Source organism: Eptesicus fuscus, chromosome 6 (assembly GCF_027574615.1).
Source record: "Eptesicus fuscus isolate TK198812 chromosome 6, DD_ASM_mEF_20220401, whole genome shotgun sequence".
NCBI classification, from domain to species: domain Eukaryota; kingdom Metazoa; phylum Chordata; class Mammalia; order Chiroptera; family Vespertilionidae; genus Eptesicus; species Eptesicus fuscus.
Genome location: NC_072478.1, coordinates 5,002,771 through 5,030,309, shown reverse-complemented (window position 1 = coordinate 5,030,309; position 27,539 = coordinate 5,002,771). Strand labels below are relative to the sequence as shown.

At 60.8% G+C, this 27,539-nt stretch overlaps 1 protein-coding gene across 1 annotated transcript in view; it reads right to left on the bottom strand.

Annotated features, from left to right (window-relative positions):
• The window catches only part of FLT4 (fms related receptor tyrosine kinase 4), a 39,684-nt gene extending 16,321 nt beyond the window's left edge, over positions 1–23,363 (bottom strand). Inside the window, exons 1-11 of the mRNA XM_054716767.1 lie at positions 23,306–23,363; positions 8,062–8,158; positions 7,250–7,494; positions 6,952–7,064; positions 6,663–6,825; positions 6,348–6,487; positions 5,912–6,080; positions 5,505–5,622; positions 2,569–2,723; positions 2,009–2,171; positions 277–403 (exon numbers count right to left, since the gene is read on the bottom strand). Coding sequence (XP_054572742.1) covers positions 277–403; positions 2,009–2,171; positions 2,569–2,723; positions 5,505–5,622; positions 5,912–6,080; positions 6,348–6,487; positions 6,663–6,825; positions 6,952–7,064; positions 7,250–7,494; positions 8,062–8,138 — 1,470 coding nt within the window. The 5' untranslated portion in view covers positions 8,139–8,158; positions 23,306–23,363. The remainder of the gene's footprint in view (positions 1–276; positions 404–2,008; positions 2,172–2,568; positions 2,724–5,504; positions 5,623–5,911; positions 6,081–6,347; positions 6,488–6,662; positions 6,826–6,951; positions 7,065–7,249; positions 7,495–8,061; positions 8,159–23,305) is intronic.
• Positions 23,364–27,539: the final 4,176 nt, after the last annotated feature.

Below are 27,539 nucleotides of genomic sequence, written 5' to 3'. Positions count from 1 at the left end.
GGTGGGGACCAGGCCAGCCCCCAGCCTGGAGCCCGTGGGCAGCTGGACCCGTGGCCTGGCCGGGCAGCCTGAATCTTATCTTTCTCGTTTGGGAAGTGGCCGGGGTCCTGCCCCCACCCACATGCAGGCAGCAGAGCGGAGGCCCAGACACTGCAGAGAGGTCACCCCCTCAGCCGCTGCCTCCAGAGCCCTGCAGGCCTGGGGGCACCGAGAGGCCAGGAGAGGGCCTCCCCGCTCCTCCCCTGCCTGCCAGTCAGTGATGCGGCTGGCCCCTACCTTATTCTTCCCCTCCACACACTCCGTCCAGGTGTCCAGGCTCTCAATGGGGTTCACAGCGTCCTGCGTGGTCACCTCCCTCCAGTCCCGGCACTGTGGCATGCGGTCCCGCTGCTGCCGCCGGCTGCTGGGGGCGAGGGTTGACAAGGGCCAGTCAGAGGTATGGGTAAGGTTGAGTGAGCCTCTGCCATATTCAGGGTCATCTTCCACATTGCGTGGGTAAGGCTGGCCTTTGGCTGGGTGAGCAAGAGGGCAGGAGCGTTTGCTGATGGAACACTGTCTCCCACTCTTTTTTAAAAATATATATTTTAATGATTTTTTACAGAGAGGAAGGGAGAGGGATAGAGAGTCAGAAACATCAATCAGCTGCCTCCTGCACACCTCCTACTGGAGATGTGCCCGCAACCAAGGTACATGCCCTTGACTGGAATCGAACCTGGGACCTTTCAGTCCGCAGGCCGACGCTCTATCCACTGAGCCAAACCGGTTAGGGCTCTTTTTTATTTTTATTGATTTCAGAGAGGAAGGGAGAGGGAGAGAGATAGAAACATCAATGATGAGAGAGAATCACTGATTGCCTGTCCTGCACTCCCCTCGCTGGGATCGAGCTCACAACCCAGGCCTGTGCCCTTGACTGGAATCGAACCCAGGACCCTTCAGTCTACAGGCTGACGCTCTATCCACTGACCCAAACCAGCCAGGGCTGTCTCCCCCGCTCCGAGTGCAGGGCCCTGTGGGCACTGCCAGACACAGCCTCCGCCCTCCTCTTTCGGAGCTGCAGCCCCTCCTGGGCCCGGTGGGATCTGGTCTCTCCTAGGACCTGGGCCCCCACGGAGGCTCCTGTCGGCCCTCACAGAGCAGAGTGGCCCCGGGGCCTGTCGGTCGGTACAGAACATAATGGTAAAGCATCAGAGCGAAGCACATTGGGAGGTGCCAGCAGTGACCCTCAGCCTGTGTTCTAGAAGAATCTCTCATGAGCCTTGGACACTGTGAGTGGCGTAGGCCCACAGGCCACCCCTTGAGCCTCCCACACTGACCTGCTGAGCTCAGAGCCCCACAGGGGCTGCTGCCCTGTCTCCGCCCTTGGCCCCCAGCCTGCGACCCTCCCACCTCACAAGGATCTCTTGCTAAATGGCAAATCTGACCTGACACCCCTGCTCAGCACCCTTCCCTGGCTCTGCCCCCCTCTGTACCCTCCTCTCCTGGCCCCTGCTTGGCCAAGCTGTCTCTGCCTGAGAGTTCTCCCCAGCTGTCTGCCCTGTTGGCGCCCAAGTCATTGTAGGCGAGCGTGGCCAGCAGTGGGGCAGGCTCCGCTGCTTAAAGCCGTGACCTTGGCAAAGACACGTCCCTTCTCAGATCCCACTCCTCCTCTGTGGGGTGATTGTAAGCGCTGCACGGAGGAGCTCATGGGCGTGGGCATGCGTGGTGCGCCACGGGCTCGGCACAAGTCTTGTGAAAGGGGCCCCCTGGACGCCACAGGCACATCCTGGGGTCTCTCTGATGATACAGCTCTGGGGGCGTGGCTCTCCCAGCAGGCGGGTGGGCCCGACGGAGGCAGGGTGTCTGAGCCTTGCTCAGACGGGACCATGCCAGGGGTTGGCTACAGTGCCATGGTGACGGGGTTTGCGTTTAGAGCAGGGCTCTCGGGAGGGGTGCGGGCAGTGAGTGGGGGTCGTGGCTGAGGTTGAGGACAGGGCTGGAAAGCAGGGACACAGGCTGGAGCCACACTCACAGGCTGCGCTGGGCGAAGGTCTTGCAGGGGGTCCACGGCCGCCAGTACCACTGGACGCTGAGCGGAGGGGGCACGCCGTAGGCGGTGCAGGTGAGGGCCTGGCGACTGTGGCGGGAGTAGATGCTGGGGGAGGAGGCCTCCTTCTCGTGGATGTTGGGAGGCACTAGGGGCACAGGCAGGCAGCTGGTCAGCCGGCCACCTGGCCACACCCGCCCGCCCACCCACCCCCTCCATCCCCTCCCATTCCCACCTATCCCCTTCATCCCCTCCCATCCCCTCCATCCCCTCCATCCCCCCCAGCCCCTCCATCCCCTCCCATCCCCTCCATCCCCTTCAGCCCCCCCATCCCCTCCATCCTCTCATCCCCCCCAGCCCCTCCCAGCCCCTTCATCCCCTCCATCCCCCCAGCCCCTCCCAGCCCCTCCATCCCCTCCATCCCCTCCCAGCCCCTCCATCCCCTCCATCCCCTCCATCCCCTTCATCCTCCCATCCCCTCCATCCCCCCCAGCCCGTCCATCCCCCCCAGCCCCTCCCAGGCCCTCCCACCCCCCCTGCCCTACCGTTCACCACCAGCTCCAGGCTGATGTTGCGCTTCAGGCCGGCCATGGAGTTCCACAGGGCGAGGGTGTATTCGCCTGCGCTGGCCTCGGTCACCTCCTTGAGCACCAGGGCATGTGGACTGTGGCGCCCCGACACGGCCTTTCTGTCCTTGTACCTGGCCCCGGGGAGGGAGTTCAGGGCGCTCCGTGGGCCCCGCACCCCCTCCTGCCCGCCTTCCCTGCCACACCCCAGCCCCTGCAACTGGAATGCACTGTTGGGAGCAGGATCCCTGGCGGCCAGGAGGCTGCTGGGTGCAGGGGAGGGCAGTGGACCCTGCAGGGGGAGCAGGAGGCCTAAAGGCTGTGGAGGTGGCCGCCAGGCATGGGCACGCCCCGCAGGCTCAGGAGCTCTGAGGCCTGCGACGGGGCTGAGTTACTGCCTGCCTGTGGCCAGGGCCAGCCTCCGGCAGCCAGGCTCAAGGCCCGCCGGGAGCGCCCTGTCCCTTCCCAGCAGGCCCTGTCCCTGTCCCACAGGCGTCAGTGAAGGGGGGAGGTACAGTCCCCGGTGCAGCCTGGACCCTGGCCTGTTGGGGCCCCTCCTCCCTCCTCCATGTAACCAAGCACCCACTCGTCAGACAGGCCTGTGAACCGGCGGCCCTCGCCGTTTCTGCTGCCTGCTCCCCTACACTCTGCGTCCATGCTCTCCACTGAGCTGGCCTGTCCCCTCCCCGCTGTGTCCCCTCCACCGAGTGGTGCCCGGGGCATGTCTGCTGCACATGTGAACCTAGAGGGGCACCCCAGTCCTGAGCTGGTAGTGCTGCAGGCAGCGCCTCTGCACCCCAGTTCTGGACTCTGCCTGGAAACACATGGTCCCCACTAGCCGGGCGCCTTCCCGGGGGGTACAGGCCAGAGAGGCCCAGGAGGGGCGCCGCCCTCGGGCAGAGACCAGCAGGGAGGGGGCTGCAGGGGTCCTTCTCAGCGGTGACACCACAGCCCACCCGGGAGGGACGTGACTCACTGGGTCACAGGCAGGGCAGCTCTGGTGCGGTCCTGAGTCTGCCACCCGCCACCTCGGGGATCCTAGCGAAACCCTTCACTGCCTCAAGCCCCGTGTCCTCATCTGAAAACCGGGGAAATGAAATGCACCTTCTGGCCCTGGCTGGTTTGGCTCAGTGGATAGAGCGTTTCTCCCTCTCAGCATTGATGCTTCTATCTCTCTCACTCTCTCCCTTCCTCTCTGAAATCAATAAATATATATATATTTTTAAAAAAAAAGAAAGCTGAAACCAGTTTGGCTCAGTGGATGGAGCGTCGGTCTGCGGACTGAGGGGTCCCGGGTTCGATTCCGGTCAAGGGCATGTGCGTTGGTTGTGGGCACATCCCCTGTGGGGGGTGTGCGGGAGGCAGCTGGTCGATGTTTCTCTCTCATTGATATTTCTAGCTCTCTATCCCTCTCCCTTCCTCTCTGTGGAAAATCAATAAAATATATTTATAAAAAAATAAAAAAAGAAATGAAGTGCACCTTCTGGCCAAGGTCATGAGGTCGTGAGCTGGCGCTTGGCTGCGCTTGGTATCAGCCTCCCGCTGTGCACATGGAGGGCGCTTCGGAAGCTGAGGACCGACCTGGACGGGCCTGGATGCCCACTAGGTTTCCACCCATTCACTTACTCAGTCATCACATACCCAGCAGGGTGGGCCCCCGTGGGCTGTGGTGACCACTAGTGTCCTGGGAAAATGTCTCCCAACAACGGGGCCAGCTGACAGCTGAGCACTGAGTATTGGAGGGAGATGTTGGCCAAGTGAGAGAGAGAGACCAGCTGTGGTGGGGATGGTGCTACGCAGCCAGCTGTGTGATGCTCAGCCGTGGGCCCGATCCCAGGTGCAGCACAGCCACCCACCCAGAGCTGGGTCAGTCCTGAGGGCCTGGGTCCTCCAAGGACAGGGTCAGGCCCCAGGTGCTCAGGAGGCCACGCCAGTGAGGGAGCCTCCAGACTGCATCACTGCTCTTCAGGACCCTGCCGTCGGGGCCCTGGTCTTGCACCAGGTGTCCCCAGTGGACCCCAAAGTCTGTGGCCTCAGAGGCAGGGTCACCCCAGGCCCAGGACCAGGGGACGCTGGGCCCTCCAGGAGAAGCCTGCCGAGCGCCCGAGCCCCTGCCTGCGCAGGTCTGTGCTTCCAGAGAGGCTCTGCCTGAAGCGAGGTGCCCAGGCTGGAGGGCCCGGCTCCTCTGGCAGCTGGGAAAGGGCAGAGCGGGCTTCCGGGGGCTCTGGGCTCAGGCAGGACTGCCCTTCCCCTTCCCTGGCCTCTCCTCCTCATCGCTGTGATGGCGGTCAGGTTAGAGTGTGACACCCCAGGGTTGGGCCACTCAGACAACCTGAGGGTGCTTGGGGGGTGCTGGGCCTTCCCGAGTTCTGGGGGAGCTCTCAGGAGTGCTGGGCAAGGGCAGAGCCACTACCGAGGGACCCCCTCCCTGACCCTGTGGCCTTACTTTAGGGGCTCCAGCAGCCTATGGGCCTCCACGAAGCCCTCGCTCACTGCCACGCGACTCAGCTCCACAACCGTCTGTGAACGGCTGTGGCATCTCTGAACTCTAGATGGGAGGGCCCTGAGGTGGCAAGCTGTGCGGACGAGGCCCGGGAACCTGAAGCCTTTGCTGCAGGCAGGGCAGGGCTCCGGGATGCGCTCTGGGCGGCAGGACCTCAGATGCTGAGTGCGCGCAGGAGGCAGTTGGAGCCCCAGCTGCGCCCCCCACGCCGCACACACCTGGAGGCTGGCATTTACCAGTTTTCACAGTTTAGCAGCAACCCAGGCTGGATTACCGCGTTATACGCATGCTCAGTGCCTTCAGAGGGGTCCTCGCAGGCTCAGGGCACAGGCCCTGCCTGGGAGGATGCTGCCCTCCTCACCCAAGGTCAGCGAGGCCTGCAGGTAACGAGGGGCAGGGGCCAGGGCCGTACCATTGAAACTCCGGTGGGGGGTACGCAGCTAGCTTCACGGGCAGCTTCACCAGCTTGTCTCCTGCCGTGGCTTCCAGGACCGGGCCCTTGAGCCACTCGACGCTGATGAAGGGTTTTTCTGCCAGATGGGAGGCATCCGTGTAAATCCCGGGGCTGGCACCGCTTACCACCACTGCCCAGGGACTCAGCCACGGCCCTGCGCCCTGAGGACAGACCCTTGCAGACGGGGGCTCACTCTGCCCAGACAGGCCATCCACCCACAGCCCTCCCTTGCCCTGGGCTGGACTTCATACTGCTTGGTGCACTATGACCTCTGACCCTGGCCCAAGCTGCACAAGGACCCTCTTTCCACAGGCCCGGTGACCACCTAGGCCCTGCTGGGCACGTTGACCCAAGCCCAGACGTACCGTGCACAATGACCTCGGTGCTCTCCCGGAACCGCTGGATGCCATTGTTGGCCTCGCACGTGTACGGGCCGAGGTCGTGCTGGCTGACGTTGTGGATGGTGAGGATGCTGGAGAGCTCCGTGTGGGTCTGCTGGGAGCGCCGCTCGGGCACCCACTTCCCCCGCTCGGCCTGCCCGTGCCCAGGGGAAGTGCAGGGTCAGAACAGGCAGGCCCCGGGGGGCTGACCACCCAAGGCGCGCACTCAGCCCAGCAGCAGTGACTGCGGCCGGGACGCACCCAGAGTTGTCCCCGGGGGAGGGAATTCCCCATCAGACCAAGGCTCCTGGGGCAGAGCTGAGCTGCACCCCCGCTACAAAAGGCAGTGAGTGCCGGGCCAGGCAGGGATGGACGCCTGGAGGTGGCTCAGGCACAGCCCTGGCAGAGCTGCCGGCCTCACCTGCTTCCCTGGGTAGTCCCAGTCGAAGGTGACGCCCGAGTTGAACTCGGCCCACACGGTGCAGTTCAGGACCAGCTTTTCCCCGACGAGCAGCTCCATCGACTTCTTGGGGAACAGCTGGATGTCATAGAGCTCGTTGCCTGGCGACACATGAGCAGTGACCCCCCAGCCCCTCCCCAGCACGGCACACAGAGTGCAGGGCACAGGGCACCCAAGACCAGCTGTGGCACCTACAGCCCCATCACTGAGGATCTGGGGTCTCCATCTCCCCCCGCAGTCTCCCTCCCGGACCCCGTGGCCCGGGACAGCCCCTACCTGTGATGTGCACGATGAAGGGGTTGGAGAGGAAGGCCTGGCCGCCCCAGGTGGCCTCGCACTGCAGATACAGGGTGTCACGCAGCAGCGGCGTGGGCACCCGCATGCCCCGGCGGTCATCCCACACCACGTCCTGCCCGTCGGGCCGCAGCACTGAGCTTGGCTGCTGGGATATGGTGGCCGTCAGCTCCCGGCTGCCCCCTTCCTCCTGGCCAGGTCAATGGCTGCCTTTCCCAGGGAGAGGTCAGGAGGGCCAGGTCGTGGGGGGCGGGGGGTGAGGGGGCTGTACCAAGCGCAGGGTGACGTTGAGGCCAGGGATGGACACCAGGCAGGGCACCCACATGGAGTCCTTCCTGTCGACCAGGAGCGTGCCTGGCTTGTTGACGAATGGCTGCTCGGAGTCTGCAGAGAGAGCGCAGTTTGTGGGAAGGGCAGGTGGAGCTTGGGGAGGTCTCTGCCCGGGTGGGGGCTCCAGGGCAGTCCCACGAGGTCTGGAGGCCAAGGGTGAGGGTTGGGGGCCATCTGCCCCTCCAGGACCCTGCCCGTCACCTCGTTGGCTGCAGGACGCATGGGGCGGGGCCCCTCACCTCTTACGAACACATAGGTGCTGGCCGCGGTGGTGCCCTCGATGCGGGCCTTAATGTACTTGTAGTAGCAGCCATAGCTGCCCGTGTCGTTGGCGTGGGCCTCGGGAAGCAGCAGCACCTTGCAGTAGGGCCGGGCATCCGTGCCTTCGCAGTCGCGAACGAACCCCAGGTCTTCACTGTCCTTTTCCCCCGTGGCTGGCGCTTCCTGAGCCCCTGGCCAGGCCCACTGGAGGGGGTGCTGCCCCCTGGCAGAGGACGCAGAGGTCAAGGGGAGCTCCACGGCAGCCCCAGGGGCCAGGGCTTGCCCACAGCTTGTCTCACCCGGAGGTCAGGCCAGCCGGGTGCTGGGGCACACACCGTGGACCCAGCCCATAGCGGGCACTGAGTCCCGGGCCCCCGCCTGGCTCCGGGCTCCGTGCGGCAGGCTGGCCTCAGAGGGCCGGCCTCGGTCACAGCTGGGCTGCAGGGGGTAACATGCCGGGGCCTTTGAGATTGGCTAACTGGCCTGGGCTGAACAGCGGCTGCTGACGTGGGTGCAGGGTGACCCGGGGTGGGGGTGCGGGGTGACTGGTCTGTGGTCCGTGTGAAATGACCAGGGGTGGCTGTGGGGGAGGTGGGTGCAGGGTGCCTGTGTCTGCAGGTCTGCAAGCTCCCAGGCCCCCAGGGAGGCCCACTAGGCCTCAAGGCCCCTCTGCCCGGGAGGAGCTGCCTCCTGGGCTCTCCACCACCATCTCCGGCCTCAGTTCTTCGTCTCCTTTGCCTCACAGACAGAGGGACCCAGGCCCCTGCTCCTCTGGCTGGGGGCTGAGTACCTGCAGGAGATGGACAGGCTGTCGTTGGAGTCAATGACGTGTGTCTCCTCCGTGATGTTCAGGGTCGGGGGGCTCATGGAGTAGCCACTCACCAGGCCTGGGGTAGGAGACAGGGTCAGTGTAGCGCTGGGTCACGAGTTCATGCGACAATGTCAATCAGGCGCAGACCCCCTAGGGCAGGGGCCCCGAGCAACAGGAGTAGGCGCTCCCTGCCCATGGCTACTGCCTGGGCCCACCCAAGGGAGCCCTGGCTGAGGCCGGGATCCAGCCCAGACCTCTGGCCCCACGGGACTCAGCTGCCAGCATGAGGCTGACGGGGGATATTGCAAACCTCATCCTGCACTGGGGAGGCCTGCAGCAGGTCACCTTGGCCTTGTGCACCCCACATATCTGCCCGAAGGCCCCTCCCTTCTGCCTGTGGGGGGGCCTGCGCAATGCTCAGAACTGAGGCCTCGGCTTCCCCAGGACCTCATGCTCCGCCAGGTCCCATGGAGTCCACCTCATGTGTCCTTGGCCCCAACTTCTGTCCAGCCTCCAGGCCCCACCTGCTGCCCTAGCTCCTCCGACTCCGCCTGCTTCAGCCCCACATGCTTCCCACAGGGCTTGTCCCCAAACACACAAATAACTCGCCTCGCCCAGCTGAACATTCGCCCAGCCCTCCAGGACCCTGGCATGGACCCTCAGCTCCTCACCCACCATCCTCCTACCAGCGTGATGGCCTATGTGTGCGTGCGAGCGTGTGTGTGTGTGTGTGTGTGTGTGTGTGTGTGTGAGAGTGAGTATGTGTCTAGCTGTGGGCATGGGTCTGTATTTTTATGGGGTTGGTGTATATGTGACATGTCTTTGACATGTCAGTGCATGTGCATACATGGACTTTGACATGTTAGTGTGTATGTGCATGCGTGTGATCCTAGCAGGCCCCGGGAGGTCTGGGTCTGGCACTCTGGCAGATGTATCCTGCCAGGACCATCCTGAGACAACAGGAAGAAAGGACTGCATGGCTGGAGGCCCAGGGCTGTGTCCTGTCCCTCCCCCCAATCCCTGTCCTCCTGGGGGGCAGGGCCCACTACCCTGCCCCTGCCCCTTCCACACCAATAGGCCCAGCTCCTCTGTCCTCCCAACCCAGCTCCTCGAGGCCCGCCCCCCCCAGTTGGTTCTACACCCCCCCAATCCCGCACACCACTAACCTCCCTGGGAAGAGGCCCTGGGCAGTACCCTCCATATACCAAGATCTTGGTGTAGCACCAATGGACAAGATGGCCAGGGCTGGAAAACCCTCACCAAGCACCTAGTCCCACTGTACAGACAGGGGAGAGAGGCCCGTCAGCAGGAGCGTACAGCCCTCTCAGCGGCTCCATGACCGCTGCGAAGTCCCTCCTTAGCCTGAAGCCAGGACGCTCCCTCCCGCCCTCAGGCCCTAACGGGGAAAAGTGGCCTGGGCTCCGCTCCCAGGGGCTTCTCCATGTGGGCTCTGCCACCAGGTGGTGCCTGGCCTTCCATGCACACCAGGCTGCTGGAGAGGGGGTACCCCACAGTGAGGAGGCCCTCCTGCCGTTGTGAGGGGCCGGGAAGAAATCGGGAAGGCTGATCTGACCTGGGCCTCCAAGGACAAGTAGGATTTGCCAGGCAGCGGAAAGTGAACAAAGCCACACCAGGCAGACAGCTGGCCTCTGAGCGGCCGAGAAGAGGCATGATGGGCTCAGGCTTGGACCACAGGGGAACGAGAGAACTGGCCCCCGATGGCTGGCATGAGGTCACCAGAGGAGAGCCTCAGCAGCCAGCACCCACCTGCCCTGGGAACAGGAATCCCCCAGGGATGCCTGCAGCGTTGCCCTGGGTACCCCAGAAAGGCTGAGGGTCCCCTCTTTGGGGTGCACATCCAGGGCACACATGGTACCCCTAGCTATGAAGCTGGGGCAGGTGTCACAGATGTCAAGATGTCAAAGGCTTCCCTTTGCTTCCAAGATAAAGCCGGGCAAGTCAGGCCACTCCCTTCTGCCCACTGCCCTTCTCTGCAGCCTCATCTCCTGACACATCTCTGAGAGGCATGGACCTCCCACCATCGTCCCAAAGTGCCAGACTTCTCATACCCGGAAGTCGTTCGCCCAGAACATTTGTGCTCCTCCTTCCCGAGAAGCTGACTTGTTTGGATCTGGTTCATGCTTCCCTTCCTATGGAGCAGACAGTTACTCAGACAGTGTCAGCCTCCTGCTCGATGGATAGGAGGATGGGTGGATGGTGAGTGGATGGGTGGATGGTGAGTGGGTGGATAGATAGATGGATGGATGGATGGTGAGTGGATGAATGGATGGTGAGTGGATGGTGGTGGGTGGGTGGGATGGATGGATGGATGGATGGATGGATGGATGGTGAGTGGATGAATGGATGGTGAGTGGATGGGTGGTGGGTGGATGGATGGATGGATGGTGAGTGGATGAATGGATGGTGAGTGGATGGGTGGTGGATGGATGGATGGTGAGTGGATGAATGGATGGTGAGTGGATGGATGGATGGATGGATGGTGAGTGGATGGATGGATAGATGGTGAGTTGATGGGTGGATGGATGGTGAGTGGATGAATGGATGGTGAGTGGATGAATGGATGGTGAGTGGATGGGTGGTGAATGGATGGATGGATGGGGTGGGTGGGTGGTGAGTGGATGAATGGATGGTGAGTGGATGGGTGGTGAGTGGATGGATGGTGAGTGGATGGATGGATAGATGGTGAGTGGATGGGTGGGTAGATAGGTGGGTGGATAAATGAATGGTGAGTGGATGGATAGATGGTGAGTACACGGGTAGCTGCATGGGTGGATGGATGGTGAGTGGATGGGTGGATGAATGGATGGTGAGTGGATGGATGGATGGATGTATGGGTGGATGGATGGGTGGATGGATGGGTAGATGGATGAATGGATGGATAGATGGATGGATGAATGGATGGATGGTGAGTGGATGAGTGGATGGATGGATGGTGAGTGGATGGGTGGGTGAGTGGATGGGTGGATGGATGGATGGGTTGGTGGATGGATGGATGGATGGATGGTGAGTGGATGGGTGGGTGGATGGATGGTGAGTGAATGGATGGATGGGTGAGTGGATGGGTGGATGGATGGATGAGTTGGTGGATGAATGGATGGTGAGTGGATGGGTGAGTGGATGGATGGTGAGTGGATGGGTGGGAGGTGGTTGGATGTGTGGGTTGATGGATGGGTGGCAGGTGGTTGGATGTGTGGGTGAATGGATGGATAGATGTGTAGGTGACTGGATAGACAAGTGAATGGGGGTGAATGGATGGATGGGGGACTAGAGCTTGTAGGAGCTTCCTCCCTAGAGGCCACCACACCACCAAAGGAAGCATCTGCCTCCTGTACTAATGCTGTATCAAAGGAGAAGCATCCATTGTGCTTGTCAACCTTTCTACCCATCCCAGTGAGTCTCTTCTCTGTTGCCATAGGCCCTGACTTGCGCAGTGCCCCTCTGTCTTCACGCACTGCCACAGGGACCTGCGCGATCAGCAGACTTGGCTGTGGACATCACTGTCCTCCATCCTTCCTGCCTTAACTGAAACCTGGCTTTCTGAGGACAGCACTGGCCTGTGGTGGTGACTGCTCTCCGTGCACACACTGACCCTGCAGAACTCCTGTGGCCACCTCCCCTTCTACCAGGGCAACACCCACCCCCACTAAAGCTGTCATCGGCTGTGGTCTTGGTCACTTCCCCTCATTCTCTGCTCCCGGCTCTCCAGCCCCCTCCACCTCAACTCAGGCCATTCCCCATGACTTCAACATCCACACGGATGACTCACCAGAGCCCTGGCCTTTTCAGTCATCATCCCTACGTCCTCCCCCCAGCCCCCAAGGCCCCTCACTTCCCGGGTACACCCTGTTCCTGGTCCTCCCCAGAAACTGCGCCATCGCCAAGCGCCTGTCTTCCTGAGTTTCTCTCCTGCCTCCTGCTAGGTGCCCTTGTCGCACTGCTGCTAAGTCCTTCAGCCGCATCAGCACTCCAAGGCCAGGGACCCCTCCCCATTGTCACCACCCTCTGGCCTCACCCTTGTCCTGGAACAGCATGGCTCATGGTCCATCACTGCCTCTCACCCGCCACCCCAACCCTGGGACATCACGTGCCCCTCAGTGGCTCAGTACTTCGACCTCCTCTTTCTTTTCCAGTGGCCGGCCTTAACCAGGCCTAGGCTGCAGGTCAGGGTTTTCTTCCCCCTTCCTGCCCTCTCAGCCTTAACGAAGTGAAGCCATTAGATGGAGACACCCCATCTTTCCACATTCAACACCCCCCCAGCCTGGGGCCTTAAAACCCTCTGACACTCCAACTTCGCAGGTCAAGCCCTTCATCAGGTCAAGGACCCCAGCCCCCTGGACCTGACTCTTGCAGATTATTTCTTTCTCTTCTGATCACCAATATTTCTCTGTGGAATCATCTCCTGTCTCATAAGAAAAAATAAAATCCCAATTCCTTGGTCCTACACTCCCTTCCAGCCACTGGCCCTCCCCCACCCCCCTCCATACAAAGCTCTCTCACTGTTCCCCTCCTCTCAGTGCTCATCCTCCCACGGGGTGCAGCCCCACCCCCTGCTCCACGGCCTCCCAGGACCCCCAGGCTGCAGGACGAGTGGGCCCTCCTGGGCAGGCAGCAGAGCTGTCCCTTCTCTGCTGCCGTCTGTGACCTCACTCTCCCCTCATCTTCCTCCTCACTCTCTGTTCTCCACTGACCTCTCCTAAATGTCCAGATACCTCCAAATTCTCCATCTCCTGCCCAGACCCCTCTCAACTTCAGCTTAAAGGATCCAGCTACCGCTGTGTTTGGCCGCCCCAGAGACTCCCGAGTTCCACATTTCTGATGCTGAACTCCAGACTCACACCTCTCCACCCTGCCAAAGGCTCCTCTTTTTTAAAAAAATTAATGGATTAATTAGTTTTTAAATATATTTTTATTGATTTCAGAGAGGAACGAGAGGGAGAGAGAAACATCAGTGATGAGAGAGAATCAATGATTGGCTGCCTCCTGCACACCTCACACTGGGGATCGAGCCTGCAACCCAGGCATGTGCCCTTGACCGGACTTGAACCTGGGACCCTTCAGTCCACAGGCTGACACTCTATCCACTGAGCCAAACCAGCTAGGGCCAAAGGCTCCTCTTTGATAGCGTCCATCTCCCCAGACAGAGTGGATGGCCATCTCTCCCGGCCCGCCCTTCTGTCCACCACCAAGCACGTCTGAGCCAGGTCCCGCTCTCCTGGGGCCTGGGGCCTGGGGCCTGCCTGCTGCACTCGCCCTGCATGGCTCCTCGGCCGCTCCTGTCCTCCACTCCTCACATAGCTGTTAACGATAGTTTAAAGGCATGTCTGCGCTTTCCTGTCAGTGACTTCCCACTAAACATTCAGGAAAATCCAAACTCCTGACCTTGGGCTGGCCCCACCCCCTCTCCATACCTTCTGGCCCACTTCCTCTCCTGCTCACACCCTCCAGCCACCCGAGGCTCTTCCATAATACGCTGTGCTCCTTGCAAACCCCAGCCCATTGCGCACCTCCTCCTGTTGGCCTCCTCACATGACCTGCACCGCCGGCTTCTCGCCTTCCGCTTAGCCATGACCTCCTCATCTCATCCTCCTGGTTGTTTACTTCATCCTTATCACAGTTTGTCTAAGTTGTGTTTTTCCAATTCCTCTCCTGGACAGTTAGGTTTCACTGGGGTCAGAACGAAGACGGGCCTCTTTTCTACACTACCCCGTGCCTAGCACGGCACCTGGCACCGAGTCAAGGTTCCATAAATACTTGTTTGATGGAAGGATGGATGGATGGGTGGATGGGTGGAAGGATGGATGGATGGGTGGATGGGTGGAAGGATGGATGGATGGGTGGATGAGTGGATGGGTGGAAGGATGGATGGGTGGAAGGATGGATGGATGGGTGGATGAGTGGATGGGTGGAAGGATGGATGGGTGGATGGGTGGAAGGATGGATAGATGGGTGGAAGGATGGATGGGTGGGTGGATGGATGGGTGGAAGGATGGATGGATGGGTGGATGGGTGGAAGGATGGATGGATGGGTGGAAGGATGGATGGATGGATGGATGGATGGATGGATGGATGGATGGATGGGTGGAAGGATGGGTGGGTGGAAGGATGGATGGATGGACGGATGGGTGGATGGATGGATGGATGGGTGGAAGGATGGATGGATGGATGGATGGATGGATGGATGGATGGATGGATGGAAGGATGGGTGGATGGATGGATGGATGGATGGATGGATGGATGGATGGGTGGATGGGTGGGATGGGTGGGATGGATGGATGGATGGATGGATGGATGGATGGATGGAAGGAAGGAAGGAAGGATGGCTAGATGGAAGGACAGATAGATGGTTAGAAGGATGCATGGACAGACAGATGCACAGGATGAATGGGTGGCTGGAAGGATAGAGGGAGGCTGACTGGCTGGCTAAATAAACTTCTGAGTCTTCCTTTGGGTTGGAACTGTGTCAGACCCTGTGGTTCCTCTGGAAAAGATGTTCCAGTTTTAATGACCAGGACCCCTGGGGACCGCGTGTACTCCAGGTTGCTCAGCAGCTGGACAGATCGGGCCTGAGGGCTGCCAGGCCCAGAGGCTCCATGCTGCCCAGCCCCCACCTGCTACCCTGAAGAGGGAGCATCCTTCCTGCCTGGCTGTTGTCTGTCCTGCTGTCCTTCCCTTCCCGCAGCAGGAAGCACTGTCATCCTGGCCTCTGCCGCACTCCCCCTGCCTTCCTCTTCCTGGCCCAGGAACTGGCTCCTTCCTTCCCCTGGCCAGTGGCCCTGGCCCCCCAGGCGCAGAGCATCGGGCAGGCACCGCGCCGAGGTCAGGGAGGCCAGAGTGCACACCTCTTCTCTGTGCTGTCAGCAGCCTTGGGCAGGGAGGCTGGCGTCGGCACGGAGGCTGACTAGGAGCAGCACACTGGGGTCCTGGGTGGGGGGTGGGCAGGACGGGCAGGAAGTCCTGTGAGTTAGCGCTGACCGTGGCCCAGCATTCACTGCCTCATTTGATCCTCACACAGCCTGGGAGGGAGGGTGGGATCTCTGGTCCAGTCAGCAGCAAGGAAATGGACGCTCCAAGCCCCCAGCAGTGACGGTCAGCAGCTGTAGCGGAGCCCAAGCCTGCGGATCCAGGCCTCTCCCTGCCCAGGGCCCACCTCACACTTCTCCACCCATTTCTCTCCTACCACCACCCAGAGCCAGCAGCCTCCTTCCCGGTCTCCTATCTGTTCCTCAGCCCAGAGGAGCGATTCTTAACCACCTTCACTGGCCCTTCTTGGTCCTCTGGAGCTGTCCTTGACCTTGGCCTGGCCTCCAGGGTGAGGCCAATCCCAAAAGGCCCCTCCCTCCTGGCCAGTTTCACCTCCCAACCCACCAGCCATACCTACTGTCCGCCTGCAGAGCGCACCAGGCCCCGGCCCACTGCCCCGCGGGCTCCGGCTGTGTGTCTGTCCTTCCCTGCTCCCCGTGCCTACAGAACTGCTACTGCTGCTCAGGGCCTTGGGGGGGTGCCTGAGACGAGGCTGAGAGACCACCCCCACTGGGCCCTGAACTGTGTCACTAGGCTGTGCCTGGGCATCAGGATGGCAACAGCCCATGGCTCTGTCCCAGGCCCAGGAGGGCTGGCCAGGGATGACACCAGGATGGCCTGTGACCTCAGCGGTACCTCTCCATCCCTGGCAGAGTGTAGGGGGAGCAGCTATTGCGGGCCGTGTCCTGCTCCCCTGTGGGTGACGAGCTGTGTGGCAGTCACCAGTCGCAGCACCTGTGCCCAGGAGGACAGAGGCAGCAGGGTCAGGCCAGTGACTGCAGACTGGAGGCGCTGAGGGAGAAGCATCGGGGGACAGCTGGCCATGTGGGGCTGGGCTTGGGGTCTCCGTGCATTGGCCCTACGGCTGGGCAGGTGGGGGAGACCTGCTCCAGAGCCTGCGTACGGACATGGGGAAGGTGCAGGGGTGCTCTGTTCTGGAGTCCCCCCACCTGGCTGGAAGCCTCTGTGCATTCAGAGATGAAGGGTGAGGGTCAAGAGGCCACTAGTCCTCCTACCCCTGACCTGCAGGGCTGATGGCTGGGGTGGGAGGGTCCCCCCGAACCTGGCTGCGTGCACCACAGAGCCACTCTCTGGCTGTGTGGACGTGGACAAGTCAATTCCTCCAAGCCCCCGTTTTCTCACTTGTGAAATGTGAATGGTTCGTCGAATTATTGGGAACCACAGACCACAAACAACATAACACACACGAAGAACCACCATAAGAACAGTCACTGCGCATGCACACTGAGCCCTTCCTTGTTGCTGCCTGCTGGATGCTTTGCCGGTCACAGCTTTGCATCGCACTGGGACCCTGAGCCACGGTCACAGTACCTGGGAAGGGGGCCATGGAGCACCTCCTGGTGGGAGGAGTGCTCACTGGGCTTAAATGGGCTTTGCAGACTGAGTAGGAGTTTGCTGGCCCAGGAAAAGGACACACAGGACAGAGGGACCAGTGCAAAGGCCAGAGGGCAGGACCCTGAGCCATACAGTGGAGAGATGAGGCCACAGAAGAGGGCCCAGGTCGCAGGTCCAGCCTCAGGCTCTGGGGCCCTGCTCTTCCCACTCATGTGCTCCCCGCTGTGCTCCCTCCTTCTAGAGGCAGCCCACCCCGGGGCTTCGAGGCCACCTCTGAGCTCCCCACTATCCCCGGCAGCTCTGCTGAGCTCCAGTCCTGGGGGGCCCTGCTCCTCATAGGTCTTCTGCTGGTTGCCCCTCAGCCCTCAGACGCTGACCAGATCACACCCACCACTGGGGACAGCCACGGGGCACACGCCGTGCACCCCTGCTCCCCGCATCGCGCCCCCCAGCCCCCCCATGAGCAAGTGTTAAAAGGATAGAGAATTCCCAGCATTGGCAAGGATGTGGGCAAACAGGCCTCACAGTAATTTTAAAATGCTCCTACACTTTGACCCCTAATTCTGCTTACCCCCAATACATCCTGTTAGGACAATAACAGCAAACGTGTGAGCACTTTCTGTGGGCTGGCCTGCCAAGCACACGGCCCTCTAATCTCTAATCCCGCTCCCCCCGCCCCTCCCCGGTGCCTTCTATTCTCGTCATTTCGCAGATGAGAGAACTAAGGCACAGACTTAGTTAACTTGCGAGTCAGAGATTACTTTGGGGACAGGATTACGGAAGCTACTATTTCCTCCACACGGGTCTGCAATGCTTGCATTTCTGCAGTTTACGAAATGTCAAGGCCTGAACCCGATGGGCTCATCCTTCGTCCACACCTGGAAACACCGCGCTCCCTCCTATGAGGTCCCCCCTCCTAGTGGCAGTCACTCCGGACTCTGTTCACCCCTCAGCCAGTGGCTGCCAAGTCACGGCCACTCTCAGGTCCAGCATCAGAGACGGGGGCTGGGGATACAGGCTGCCCCTCTCCTCCCTGCCCCCCTGGCAAAGTCTCTGCGCTCAGACGCCTTGCAAGGGACACCTTCCAGGCACTGTAGACATTCAGGCTGCCCCTCCCCAGCCCCCGCCTCTGGCCATGTCTCCCTCCCACCCCCCGACTCAACACACCAGTGTCTCCCCACTGCTTGAGACCTAAATGGTCAGAGGATCTTTCTAGAACACAAGACCCTCTCCTGCCTAAGACCGTTCCCTGCTCCCCCAGTGTTTGGGGGCAGAATCTGTACTCCTCCTGTGAGCCTCCAGCAGCGTTGATACCTGCCAGCTGCCTGGTGCCCCCTCCAGCAAGCTGAGTGCCTCCCAGGGGCCCCAGATCAGGACCGGCTCACTGCCCTTGACTTCCTTAATGCGAAGACTAGGAGGGCCTTTCCATGGTGTCACCCCAGCAGGGATCGCCCTGACCGGCCTGGAGGATCTCAGGGACAAAGGGACAGCACCCAGTGTGTGGCAGGGGTGGAGGTGAGGTGCCCTGCCCTGAGGTGGCACAGCAGCCAGGGGTAGACCTGGGAGAAGACGCGTCTGTGCGGAGCGGCCTTTTTTTTAATATATTTTATTGATTTTTTGTTTTGTTTTGTTTTTTTATTGATTTTTCACAGAGAGGAAGAGCGAGGGATAGAGAGCTAGAAACATCGATGAGAGAGAAACATCGATCAGCTGCCTCCTGCACACCCGCTACTGGGGATGTGCCCGCAACCAATGTACATGCCCTTGACCGGAATCGAACCCGGGACCTTTGAGGCCGCAGGCCGACGCTCTATCCACTGAGCCAAACCGGTTCCGGCCGGAGCGGCCTTTTGATAGGTCTCCGGGGTAGAAGGTGAAAATGTCCCCAAGGTCGTCAGACATTTAGGATCCACATACCCTCCTCTCTAGAGCCTTCCCCGGGGAACGTGGACGAACGCCTGCACGCCTGCCCCTTCTAGCCCCCTGGCCCCCAGGCCACCTGGGGCGACACCTGTCACCTCCCTGAAGCTGCTCAGCACCTCGTGAGCCACTTCCTCCCTCCCGCCTTAATTTCCTAGCCTCCAAAATGGGCACAGAAGCCCACGTCACAAGGTTAAAACCTTCGCACACCACAGTGTAGAGCAAACTGATCAACCATTTACACGGAGGCGTGGCGCGCTGCCCGACAGGCCAAGTGTGAAGGTGCGCCTGGCGCCCGGCGCTCCCCGCTTAATACAAACAGCCCCCATCGGGGTAAGTGCTTCAGGCTGAGTGAGGATAAGAGCTTCCCCCAAGCCCGCCTGAACGCCTGGGTTCTGGGCTCTCAGGGCCCAGCAGTGGGGATGAAGCGCGCCCCCCTCCGTAGGCCCCTCCCACTCAAAGCAGCACCCCGGCAGGCCTGGGGTTCTCGGAAGCCTCAGGAAGGCAGGGTGAAGGGCAGCGGAGCATGAGTGCGCTGGGCTGGGGGGCGTGCTAGGTGGACGTGGGGCTAGGGACGCCCCGGGGACCCAGCATGAGCACCTCTACCACCCCCAGGAAGCTGGACTGGGGGCCACTGAAGGCTCAGGGCTCTGCTTTAAATTTATTTTTAAATTTACTGATGAGAGAGAGAGAGAGAGGTTTTGCTGTTCCGCTTATTTGTGCATTCATTGGTTGATTCTTGTATGTGCCCTGACCGAGGGTCCAACTCACAACCCCGGTGACCGGGAGGATGCTCCAGGCAATGGAGCGGTGGCTCTGGGACAGCACGGAGGCGATCTTGGGAAGCAGGGAGTGGTGGTGAGGCCGAGTGGGAGTGGGGCTGCCTGAGTACCCCAGGAGAGGGGTGTAGGGAGGAGGGAACCTGGCACATGCTGGGCTCCCAGCTCAGCACAGCTGTGGGCGCAGCCAGCTGTGCTGGGCAGTTGCCCCTGCCTGCCTGGGGTCAGGGCAGGCGGCGTTATCAGACTGCCCAGCTGGCTCAGAGGTGGCCCCTGCTAAATCGGGCCACGGGCTCCTGCCGCAGGAAGAGGGAAATGCAGGCAGGATGTCCTCTCCTGTGGCCGACAAGTCCTTTCCCATGAACCCCTGCTGACCTCGCTGGCCACGTGGCGGGTCTCCCCCACTCACCACCCTGACCTGCGCCTGTTGGAGGGGCCCCCCACACCCGGCCTGGCCTGTGCTGGGAGTGCCTGTTGTCGGGCCGCCCGGCCTCAGCCACAACGTGCTGCAGACCCGCACCTTCCTCTCCCAGACTTCTGCCTCGGGCCTGACCGGAAAACCAAGATCCCAGAGGAAGCCGGTGTCTGAAAAGGATCGAAACTCAGGAATCCCTGGCTCCAGACCCGACACGTTGGCAGGGTTTTCCAGACCCTCTCCCTGCCTACCCCTCTCCAAGGGGCATCTCAGAGGGCTGCGGGCACAGGCGAGGCCCGGGCGGAAAGAAATCTGCCGTGGAGGAGAACACCCAGACGACGGCAGGAGGGGTGTAAGCCAGGACCCATATACTTTCCCTGGGTCCCGATTGCCCTCAGCCCCCTCTTACTCAAGCGCTCCCAACTTTCCTCTCCTTACCTGCCAAACCGCACCACTGGGTCTCCCGGGAAGTCCTGTTGGACACCTCCCCCAGAGGACCTGCCTCCAGGGGGGCACCCCACCTCTCCCACATCGGTCCTCCTCCCAGGGCCCCCATCTGCTGCTTAAGCCACACTGGCCCTCGCCCCACTGTCCCACCATCCCCAGCCCCGGCGGCCTGCTCCCATGTGCACTCCTGGTTCGCACGCAGCCCCCGCTGTGGCTGGCATCTGGTCCGTGCCTCTGGCGATGCCTTCGTGGACCCTGGCCAGGTGCTCCCTGCTCAGAACCTCCCCTTCCAGACGTGCTGCGGGCTCCTGTCACCTCCGCCTGTCCCGTTTCCCTCCAACCCCAGACGCCAGCCTCATCTAACCACCCACGTAGCCCCACACACCGTCTGGGCTTTCCCGTCTCTGGGTTTTGGGGGTTCCACTGCACTGCCCGGAATCCCCTGTCCTGAGTTTGCAGACCTTCCAGGAAGCTCCGGGCTGGAAGTGCCGCTGCCTTCCTGTGTAGCCACAGCCGCCAGCTGGGCCGCCCTGGGGTCAGCGAGCACCTGTGTCCCTGTGCCAGACGTCTGAGGCCCCGTCTGTGTTCCTGCTGGTCTGACACCCAGGAAATCGCTGCAGGACGGGTCCGGGTCCATGGCCCCCCGGGCCCCCCTGAGCACCACAGCGTGCGACGCACAGAACCACAGGAGCCTTCTCTGGGTGGGGAAGGCACAGCCTGGGGCGGGGTGTGGGAGGCACAGCCAGGAGCTGGCCCGTCTCCTGTGACACCTCACGACCACTGTGCTCTGGGCGCCAGGGCCCTTCAGCCACACTGACCCAGGCTGGTGAGCGGCACCTACATCCCACATCCATGTCCCGGAGCACGGAGCGGGGCCAGTGCGCCACAGACGCCCAGTCAGCGGGCCCAGGCCCACACCCTGCCTGCACCAGCTTGCATCCCTGCCCCATCCCACCCCTCTGTCCCGAGCACATGGCTCGGGCTCGGGCTGAGGAGCTGGGACAGGGGACAGCTGGGACGGCCAGTGCCACGCAGCTCACAGCAGGGGCCAGTACAGCTGCCCAGTGTCACCTGCTTCCTCTGCATGTCCCTGAGCTGACTGCCCGCTGTCCCGAGGTGCAGACAGCCTCTCCAGACTAAGCCCACGCGTCAAAGCCTCTCAGGCCGACCGCGGCCCCCTGCCCCCACAGGGACCCTGCGAGAGCAACGTTTTGGAAACGGGACCGAGACGCCAGGCCACGAAGTCCAGCCCAAGCACAGCCCTCAGGACTCGCCAGCCCTCGCACTGCGCACCTGGGAGAGGCAGAGAGGCGCCAAGGCCGTCCAGCGACTGGCTCAGGGGAGCGGGGACAGGGTCTGGCACTAGGATAAGAGCACCTTGGAGAGGTCCGCTTCGGGGCCCCTAGGCTTCTCACCTGCCGGCGCCGGCCGCCCACTCTGGCTGGGCTGACACTCACCCAGTGTCTGTGCTTCTGCTCCAGCCACCACCCCCACCCCCATCAGGCCGGGTCCTCCCCACAGCGTGGCTGGGGCAGGAGCAGGGCTCAGGAGCCAGCAACGGTCTCCTCTACTCTCCGTGGGCATCTTCCCACCAGCCGAGCCCCGATCCAGCCCGGGCACCGCCTCCATCAGCTACCATGGCTCCCTCCCCGTCACTGCCCAGCTGCCCAGCTGCCCAGCTTTGGCAAGAACAGCCTGTGCTCAGCGCAGAAGGGGCCTCACGCTGTCCCTCCTCCCTCCGCAGGACACCAGCCTCTCCTGGGGCTCTCGCCCTGCAGTGCTCCCATCTCCGGGAGAGGGCTCCATCCTGGGCCCTTTCCTCTGCGCCCCTTCAGCTCCCAGCCGAGCCTCCCTCATTCACCACACCCAGCTGCCTGCCAGATGTCTCCCCAAGGCGGTCTCCCACCCACTCCGTCCAACCAGGCACCCATGCACTTCCCCTCCTACGCTCATTCAGCCACTCAACAAACACCGGAGCCCCTGAGAGAGCCCGGCCCTCGGCTGGGTGCAGGGGGTGAGGAGAGCCAGGCGTGGCGGGGCCAGCTCAGATGGGTCCAGCGTGAGGCCCAGACAGATGCCCCCTCCTGCCTCTCAGGCTCCCCCACGCCTCCCTCAGCCCCTGAGGCTCTGCTCCCAAGGGCCTGGCTGCCTGGGACGGGGGAGAAGTTACACCTGTCCTCGCCTACGCGCCCCTCTAGGAAATGGGTCTCACTCCCTGGTGAGGCTTCCTAGTAAAAGAGACGAAGCCTACAAAGCCGGTATTTACTGCCCCCGTTTTCCAAAATGGTGAGCTCCCATCGCTCCCTTCAGACCTCCCAGCACCTCCCCCACCGCTGGGGACCAGGGCTACCCCCTGGCTTCCAGGTCGCCGGGGCTGCTGCGGAATCCCGCTCCTCTGATCCCGGCTCTTCCATCCAGCCCCACCCTCTGCCCTCCTCGCCGCCGCTCCCCTCTCCCCTCTCCCTCCACCCACAGCGCAGCCTCCCGTCACCAACCAGACCCTCCGGGGGGCCCTTGCTCTGGGCCAGCTCCTGGCTCGGCCTTCAAGGTCCCTGCGCCTCCAAAGCCCGGGCGGGCCGGCCTCCTGCCTCCTCCGTCGGGCTCAGGGCTTACAAGCTGCGGACTCAAGATTCGCCTCAAATCCCAGCGCGCACCTGCGCACGGTCCTCCCGACGGCGCCGGGCCGCAGCGACGGGGGGTTCACCCGAACCCCGCCCCTCAGCCCCGGCCTCTGGAGAAGGCGGGCGCCTGCCCGGGGCGCCCCCTGCGGGCCCGACCTCGAGCGCGGACCCGAGGCGTCGGGAAGTGCGCACCGCGGCCGGCGGCCGGCGGGCATCGCCGCCCCGTAGCCCTGGGACGGTCTTGGGCGCGCGGGTCGGCGGCCCGGGGCTCCCCGGGGGGCGAGGACGGCAGCGAAGGGCCAGCCGAGAGCGCGGCGCGAGCAGGCCCGGCCCGAGGGAGCGGAGCCACGGACGGCGGGGCGAGGTCGGGAACCCCGGCACCGTCCCTGCGCTGCGGTGCCGCGGGAGCCCGGTGCCTGGCCCGCCCTTTCCCCTCCCGGCGGCCGGGCCCGACCCGCAGGGCCCTGTCCGTGCCTGGCTCCCTGGTCCCGGCCCCATCTCCCCTGGCGCCCGGGCTTGCGGGTGCCCAGCTCCCCGCCCGCCCCCCGTCGGCGCGGTCCCTCCACTCGCCCCAGGACAGCGTCCCCCTCGCGGGCCTCCCCTCGCGGCCAGCCGCGCACGCGGGCGGGCGGTGGAGAGCTCACCGCGCTCGCCGTCGAGGAGTCCGAGGCAGAGCCACAGGCGCAGGCACAGCGCGGCGCCCCGCGGCATCTCCGGCGCTGCGGCGCGGGTCCGACCGCCGGCCTCTGCTGGGCGAGCGCGGAGTGAGCGCGGCCTGGCCGGGCGGGGCGGGGCGGGGCGGGGCTCGGGGCGGGCAAGGCGCCTGGGGCCGCCCCCCGCACCTCAGCTCCGCCCCTGGCCCGGTGCGGTCCAGCCTGGACCGCGGGTGCCGCTGTGCGCCGCGGCTGGGAGGCTGGCGGGTGGCCACCGCGGAGAGTGCAGGTCACACTCCGACCTGAGTGTGCGCTTCAGCCGGAATGCAGCCCAGCAGTCAGCGCAGAACAAAACGTGGCCGCGCGTGTTTTCCTTTAATTTTCTTCGATCAGTAAAGGCGACATTTAAGGAAAGAAAGAAAAAAGCAATAATGTAACTTAAAAGTAGCTGTATGTCAAATGTTTGGGAACATCCCTCAGACTGTATCTTGCCACCTTCGTGGTGCGGGCGGCAGCTGTGTGTGCCGTGGGGCCGGGCACCCCTGGAGGTGCCCTCCACCCAGCAGGCGCCGCTGCTCTAGGTCTCCCCTAAATAGTTCTGCTCTGAGCTCATTCTTTTATCAGGTGACGCTTTACTCTCTGACTTGGCAACCCTCCCAATGACTTCCTTTCTTTTTTCAGTTGTCTCTAGACTTTTCCTATTTAAAAATAAACCCCGCCCTGGCTGGTGTTGCTCACTAGTTAGGGCATGGGCCACACACAGAAAGGTCAAGGGTTCCATTCCCGGTCAGGGATAGTACCGGCATTGCAGGCTCAATTCCCACCCGGGTGCTGGCCTGAGCGGGAGGCAACCAATCGTTGTGTCTCTCACATGATGTCTCTCTCCCTCTCTCTTTCTCTCTTTCCTCCTCCCCTCTCTCTCCTTCTCTCCCACTCTCTCTGGAAATCAATGGAAAAATATCCTCTGGTGAAGATTAACCAATAAATAAATCCTCCTATATAATAAAAGGCTAATATGCAAATCGGCTGACCAGAATGACCGGTCGCTATGATGCGCACTGACCACCAGGGGGCAGACGCTCAACACAGGAGCTGCCCCCTGGTGGTCAGTGCTCTCCCACAGGGAGGAACGCCACTCAGCCAGAAGCCGGGCTCGTGGCTGGTGAGTGCAGTGGCGGTGGTGGGAGCTTCTCCCGCCTCTGCAGCAGTGCTAAGCCATTAGTCAAACATTCCCCCAGGGCTCCCGGACTGCAAGAGGGTGCAGGCCAGGCTGAGGGACGCCCCCCCCCCAAGTGCACGAATTTAGTGCACCAGGCCTCTGGTATATAATAAAAGCCTAATACGCAAATCAACAGAACAGTGGAATGACCGGTGGAATGACCAGTTGCTATAATGCACACTGACCACCAGGAGGCAGACACTCAACTCAGGAGCTGACCCCAGCCTGCAGGCCCCAAGCCAGCCAAGGTGGGTGCCAGCAGGGCCCCCTTTCATTGCCCCACCAGTCGCCCCACAGAGGGCGGTGAGCGGGCGGCGCCAGGCCAGCCAAGGTGGGTTCCAGTGGGGGCCTCCCGGATCGCCCTGCCAGTCGCCCCACAGATTGGCCCTAATCACCGGCCAGGCCTAGGGGCCCTACCTGTGCACAAATTTCGTGCACTGGGCCTCTAGTAAATAAATAAATGTCCCATGACGATGACTATCTCCCTCTGCTTTTATTCTACTTCATTCCCACTTTCCCCACCCCTCCCCCGATCTGTTCATCCTAGCCAAAAACCAAGTCCAGGCTGTTGATAACAAGTGTAACTAAGAATTGAATACATGCCCTGCCCGCGGCATAGGTCCAGTGGTTGAGCGTGGACCCATGAACCAGGAGGTCACGGTTGGAATCCCGATCAGCCGCGCCCACGGGAGGGTGGAGAGCTCACCACGCTCCTGTCCCAGTTGCAGCCTAAATCCCAGTGTGGGGCGTGCAGGAGGCAGCGGATGATCACTGATATTTCTCTCTCTCTTTCCCTCTCCCTTCCTCTCTGAAATCAATAAAAATAGATTTTAAAAAAGAATTGAATATTTTAAGAAGTTGGAATCGCAAATCAATGGGGATAGTTTTGCTGATTTAATAAACAGAGTGGAGGAAACTGGGCAATCAAATAGTAAATAAGTTAGATTTTTTTCACCCATATATTGCTTTTCTTCCAATATTTCTTAGTTTTCAAATTAAGAAATATTCCTGTGAGATGTAACACACATGGAAAGTTCATACCAATTTATTATAAATGTACAATTCAAAGCGCACACCGATGCATCCACCCCAGGTCAAGGGGTACAGAATGGCACCAGACCTTCAGGAGCCCCCTTTCCCACCACAAACCCCTCCCCAGTCCTCAAACCCTGGCTTTACCACCCCCCTGCTTTTCTTTGTCATTTTATTACCCAAGTACGTGTTTTGTTTGTTTTAAACTCTTATTTAAATGGGTTCATTTCCTATATATATTCTTTTGCTCAGCATCTTTTCTGAAATTCACGTGTACTGCTGTGCTGGCCTTCATTTTGCTCATTTTCATTGCTACAGTTTTCCACTGCGTGAAAACAATTTATTTGTCTAGGTACTGAACTGTAAGGGAAGTTTGGGCTGTTACCAGTTTTCAACTTTTACTGTTATGAACACCCTTCTTCTTCTTCCTCTTCCTCTTCCTCTTCCCCTTCCCCTTCCTCCTTCCTCCTCCTCCTCCTCCTCCTCCTCCTCCTCCTCCTCCTCCTCCTCCTCCTCCTCCTCCTCCTCCTCCTCTCCTCTTCTTCTTCTTCTTCTTCTTCTTCTTCTTCTTCTTCTTCTTCTTCTCATTAACCCTCTCCTGAAGATATTTTTTCCATTGCTGTTCAGAGTGGGAGCGGGGAGGGGGAGAGAGAGAAACATCGATGTGAGAGAGACACACTGGTTGCCTCCTGCACCACCCAGGTGTGTGCCCTTGACCAGGAAATGACCCTGTTGGTGCACACACTGACGTTCTAACCATGGACGGCACCGGGCAGGGCACGCGCTCTTCTGTGTAGGTTTCTTCGTGTACCTGTGTCCTGTGCTCCGGGTGCGTGTCTAGGAGTGACATTGCTAGGTCACAGAATGTGATCGTCCGCTCCGTAGACAGTGACACCGTTTTTCATTCATTGTACCATCTGCATTCCATGGCAGTCGCTAGTTCCCTGTGCGCTCCATCGCACTAACACAGCACCGTCAGTTTTGATTTTTAAAATTTAGCCATTCTAGTGGTATCCATTGCGTTATGGTTTCCATTAGTTTTCCTTAATTACTGCTGAGATTGAGCACAGTTTTATAATTGACCATTTGGATTTCAAGTCTTTTGCTCCTCACTACCACCCATTGTCTTTTTCTTATTGGTTTGTAGGAGTTCGTTTTTCTGGACAGGGAGAGACACAGAGAGTCCTTGCCAGTTCTGATGATCACTGCTGTGTAACAAATTACTCCAAAACGTGGTGGTGTAAAACAGCAATGTGTTCTGGTTTTGCCTGTAGTTGTGAGAGTCAGGAATTTGGGAAGAGTTTGGCTGGGTAGTTCTCTCTTGGGGCCTCTCATACAGTTGCCAGCCCTCGGAGGGCGTGGCCGGGTGGCGTGGCCAGCAGTTGATGCTGACTTACCCGGAGCTTGGCTGGGGCTGTCAATGGCCACCCCAGCCTTTCCAGCAGGCCCGCCTCAGGGATGCTGAGCTGGCTTCCCAGGAAGCCTCACGGAGAACATGACTTCATAGTAGTCACAGCCTGCCCGGGGGACATGCTCTCCAATTCTTGGACGGGGAGAGGGAAGGTACATGCAGAAAAGCATGTGAAATGGGAGTACTTTTGAGGCCATCTTTGGAAGACACATGTGACCACAATGTGCTACCAATCCCCTCTCCCATCAGAGTCTTACTTTTCATTTTCTTAATAGTAACTTTTTTGGGGGGGCGGGGGGGGGGAAGGAACAGAAGATCTTGTTTTAATACAGAACCCTCATGAGTTATTTTTCTTGTGGGTGGTGCCATTTGTGTCCTTTCAATGAAAGCTTTATCTGATGTCATGAAGATATTTTTTATCATTTACAAATTTTAGTTGTCTTGTCTCTCCCATTTAGATCCTCGGGCATCTGTAATTGCTCTCTGTGCTGTGTCCTGTGAAGAAGCAGAGTAGTTGTGTGTGTGTGTGTGTGTGTGTGTGTGTGTGTGTGTGTGTTTTCCTA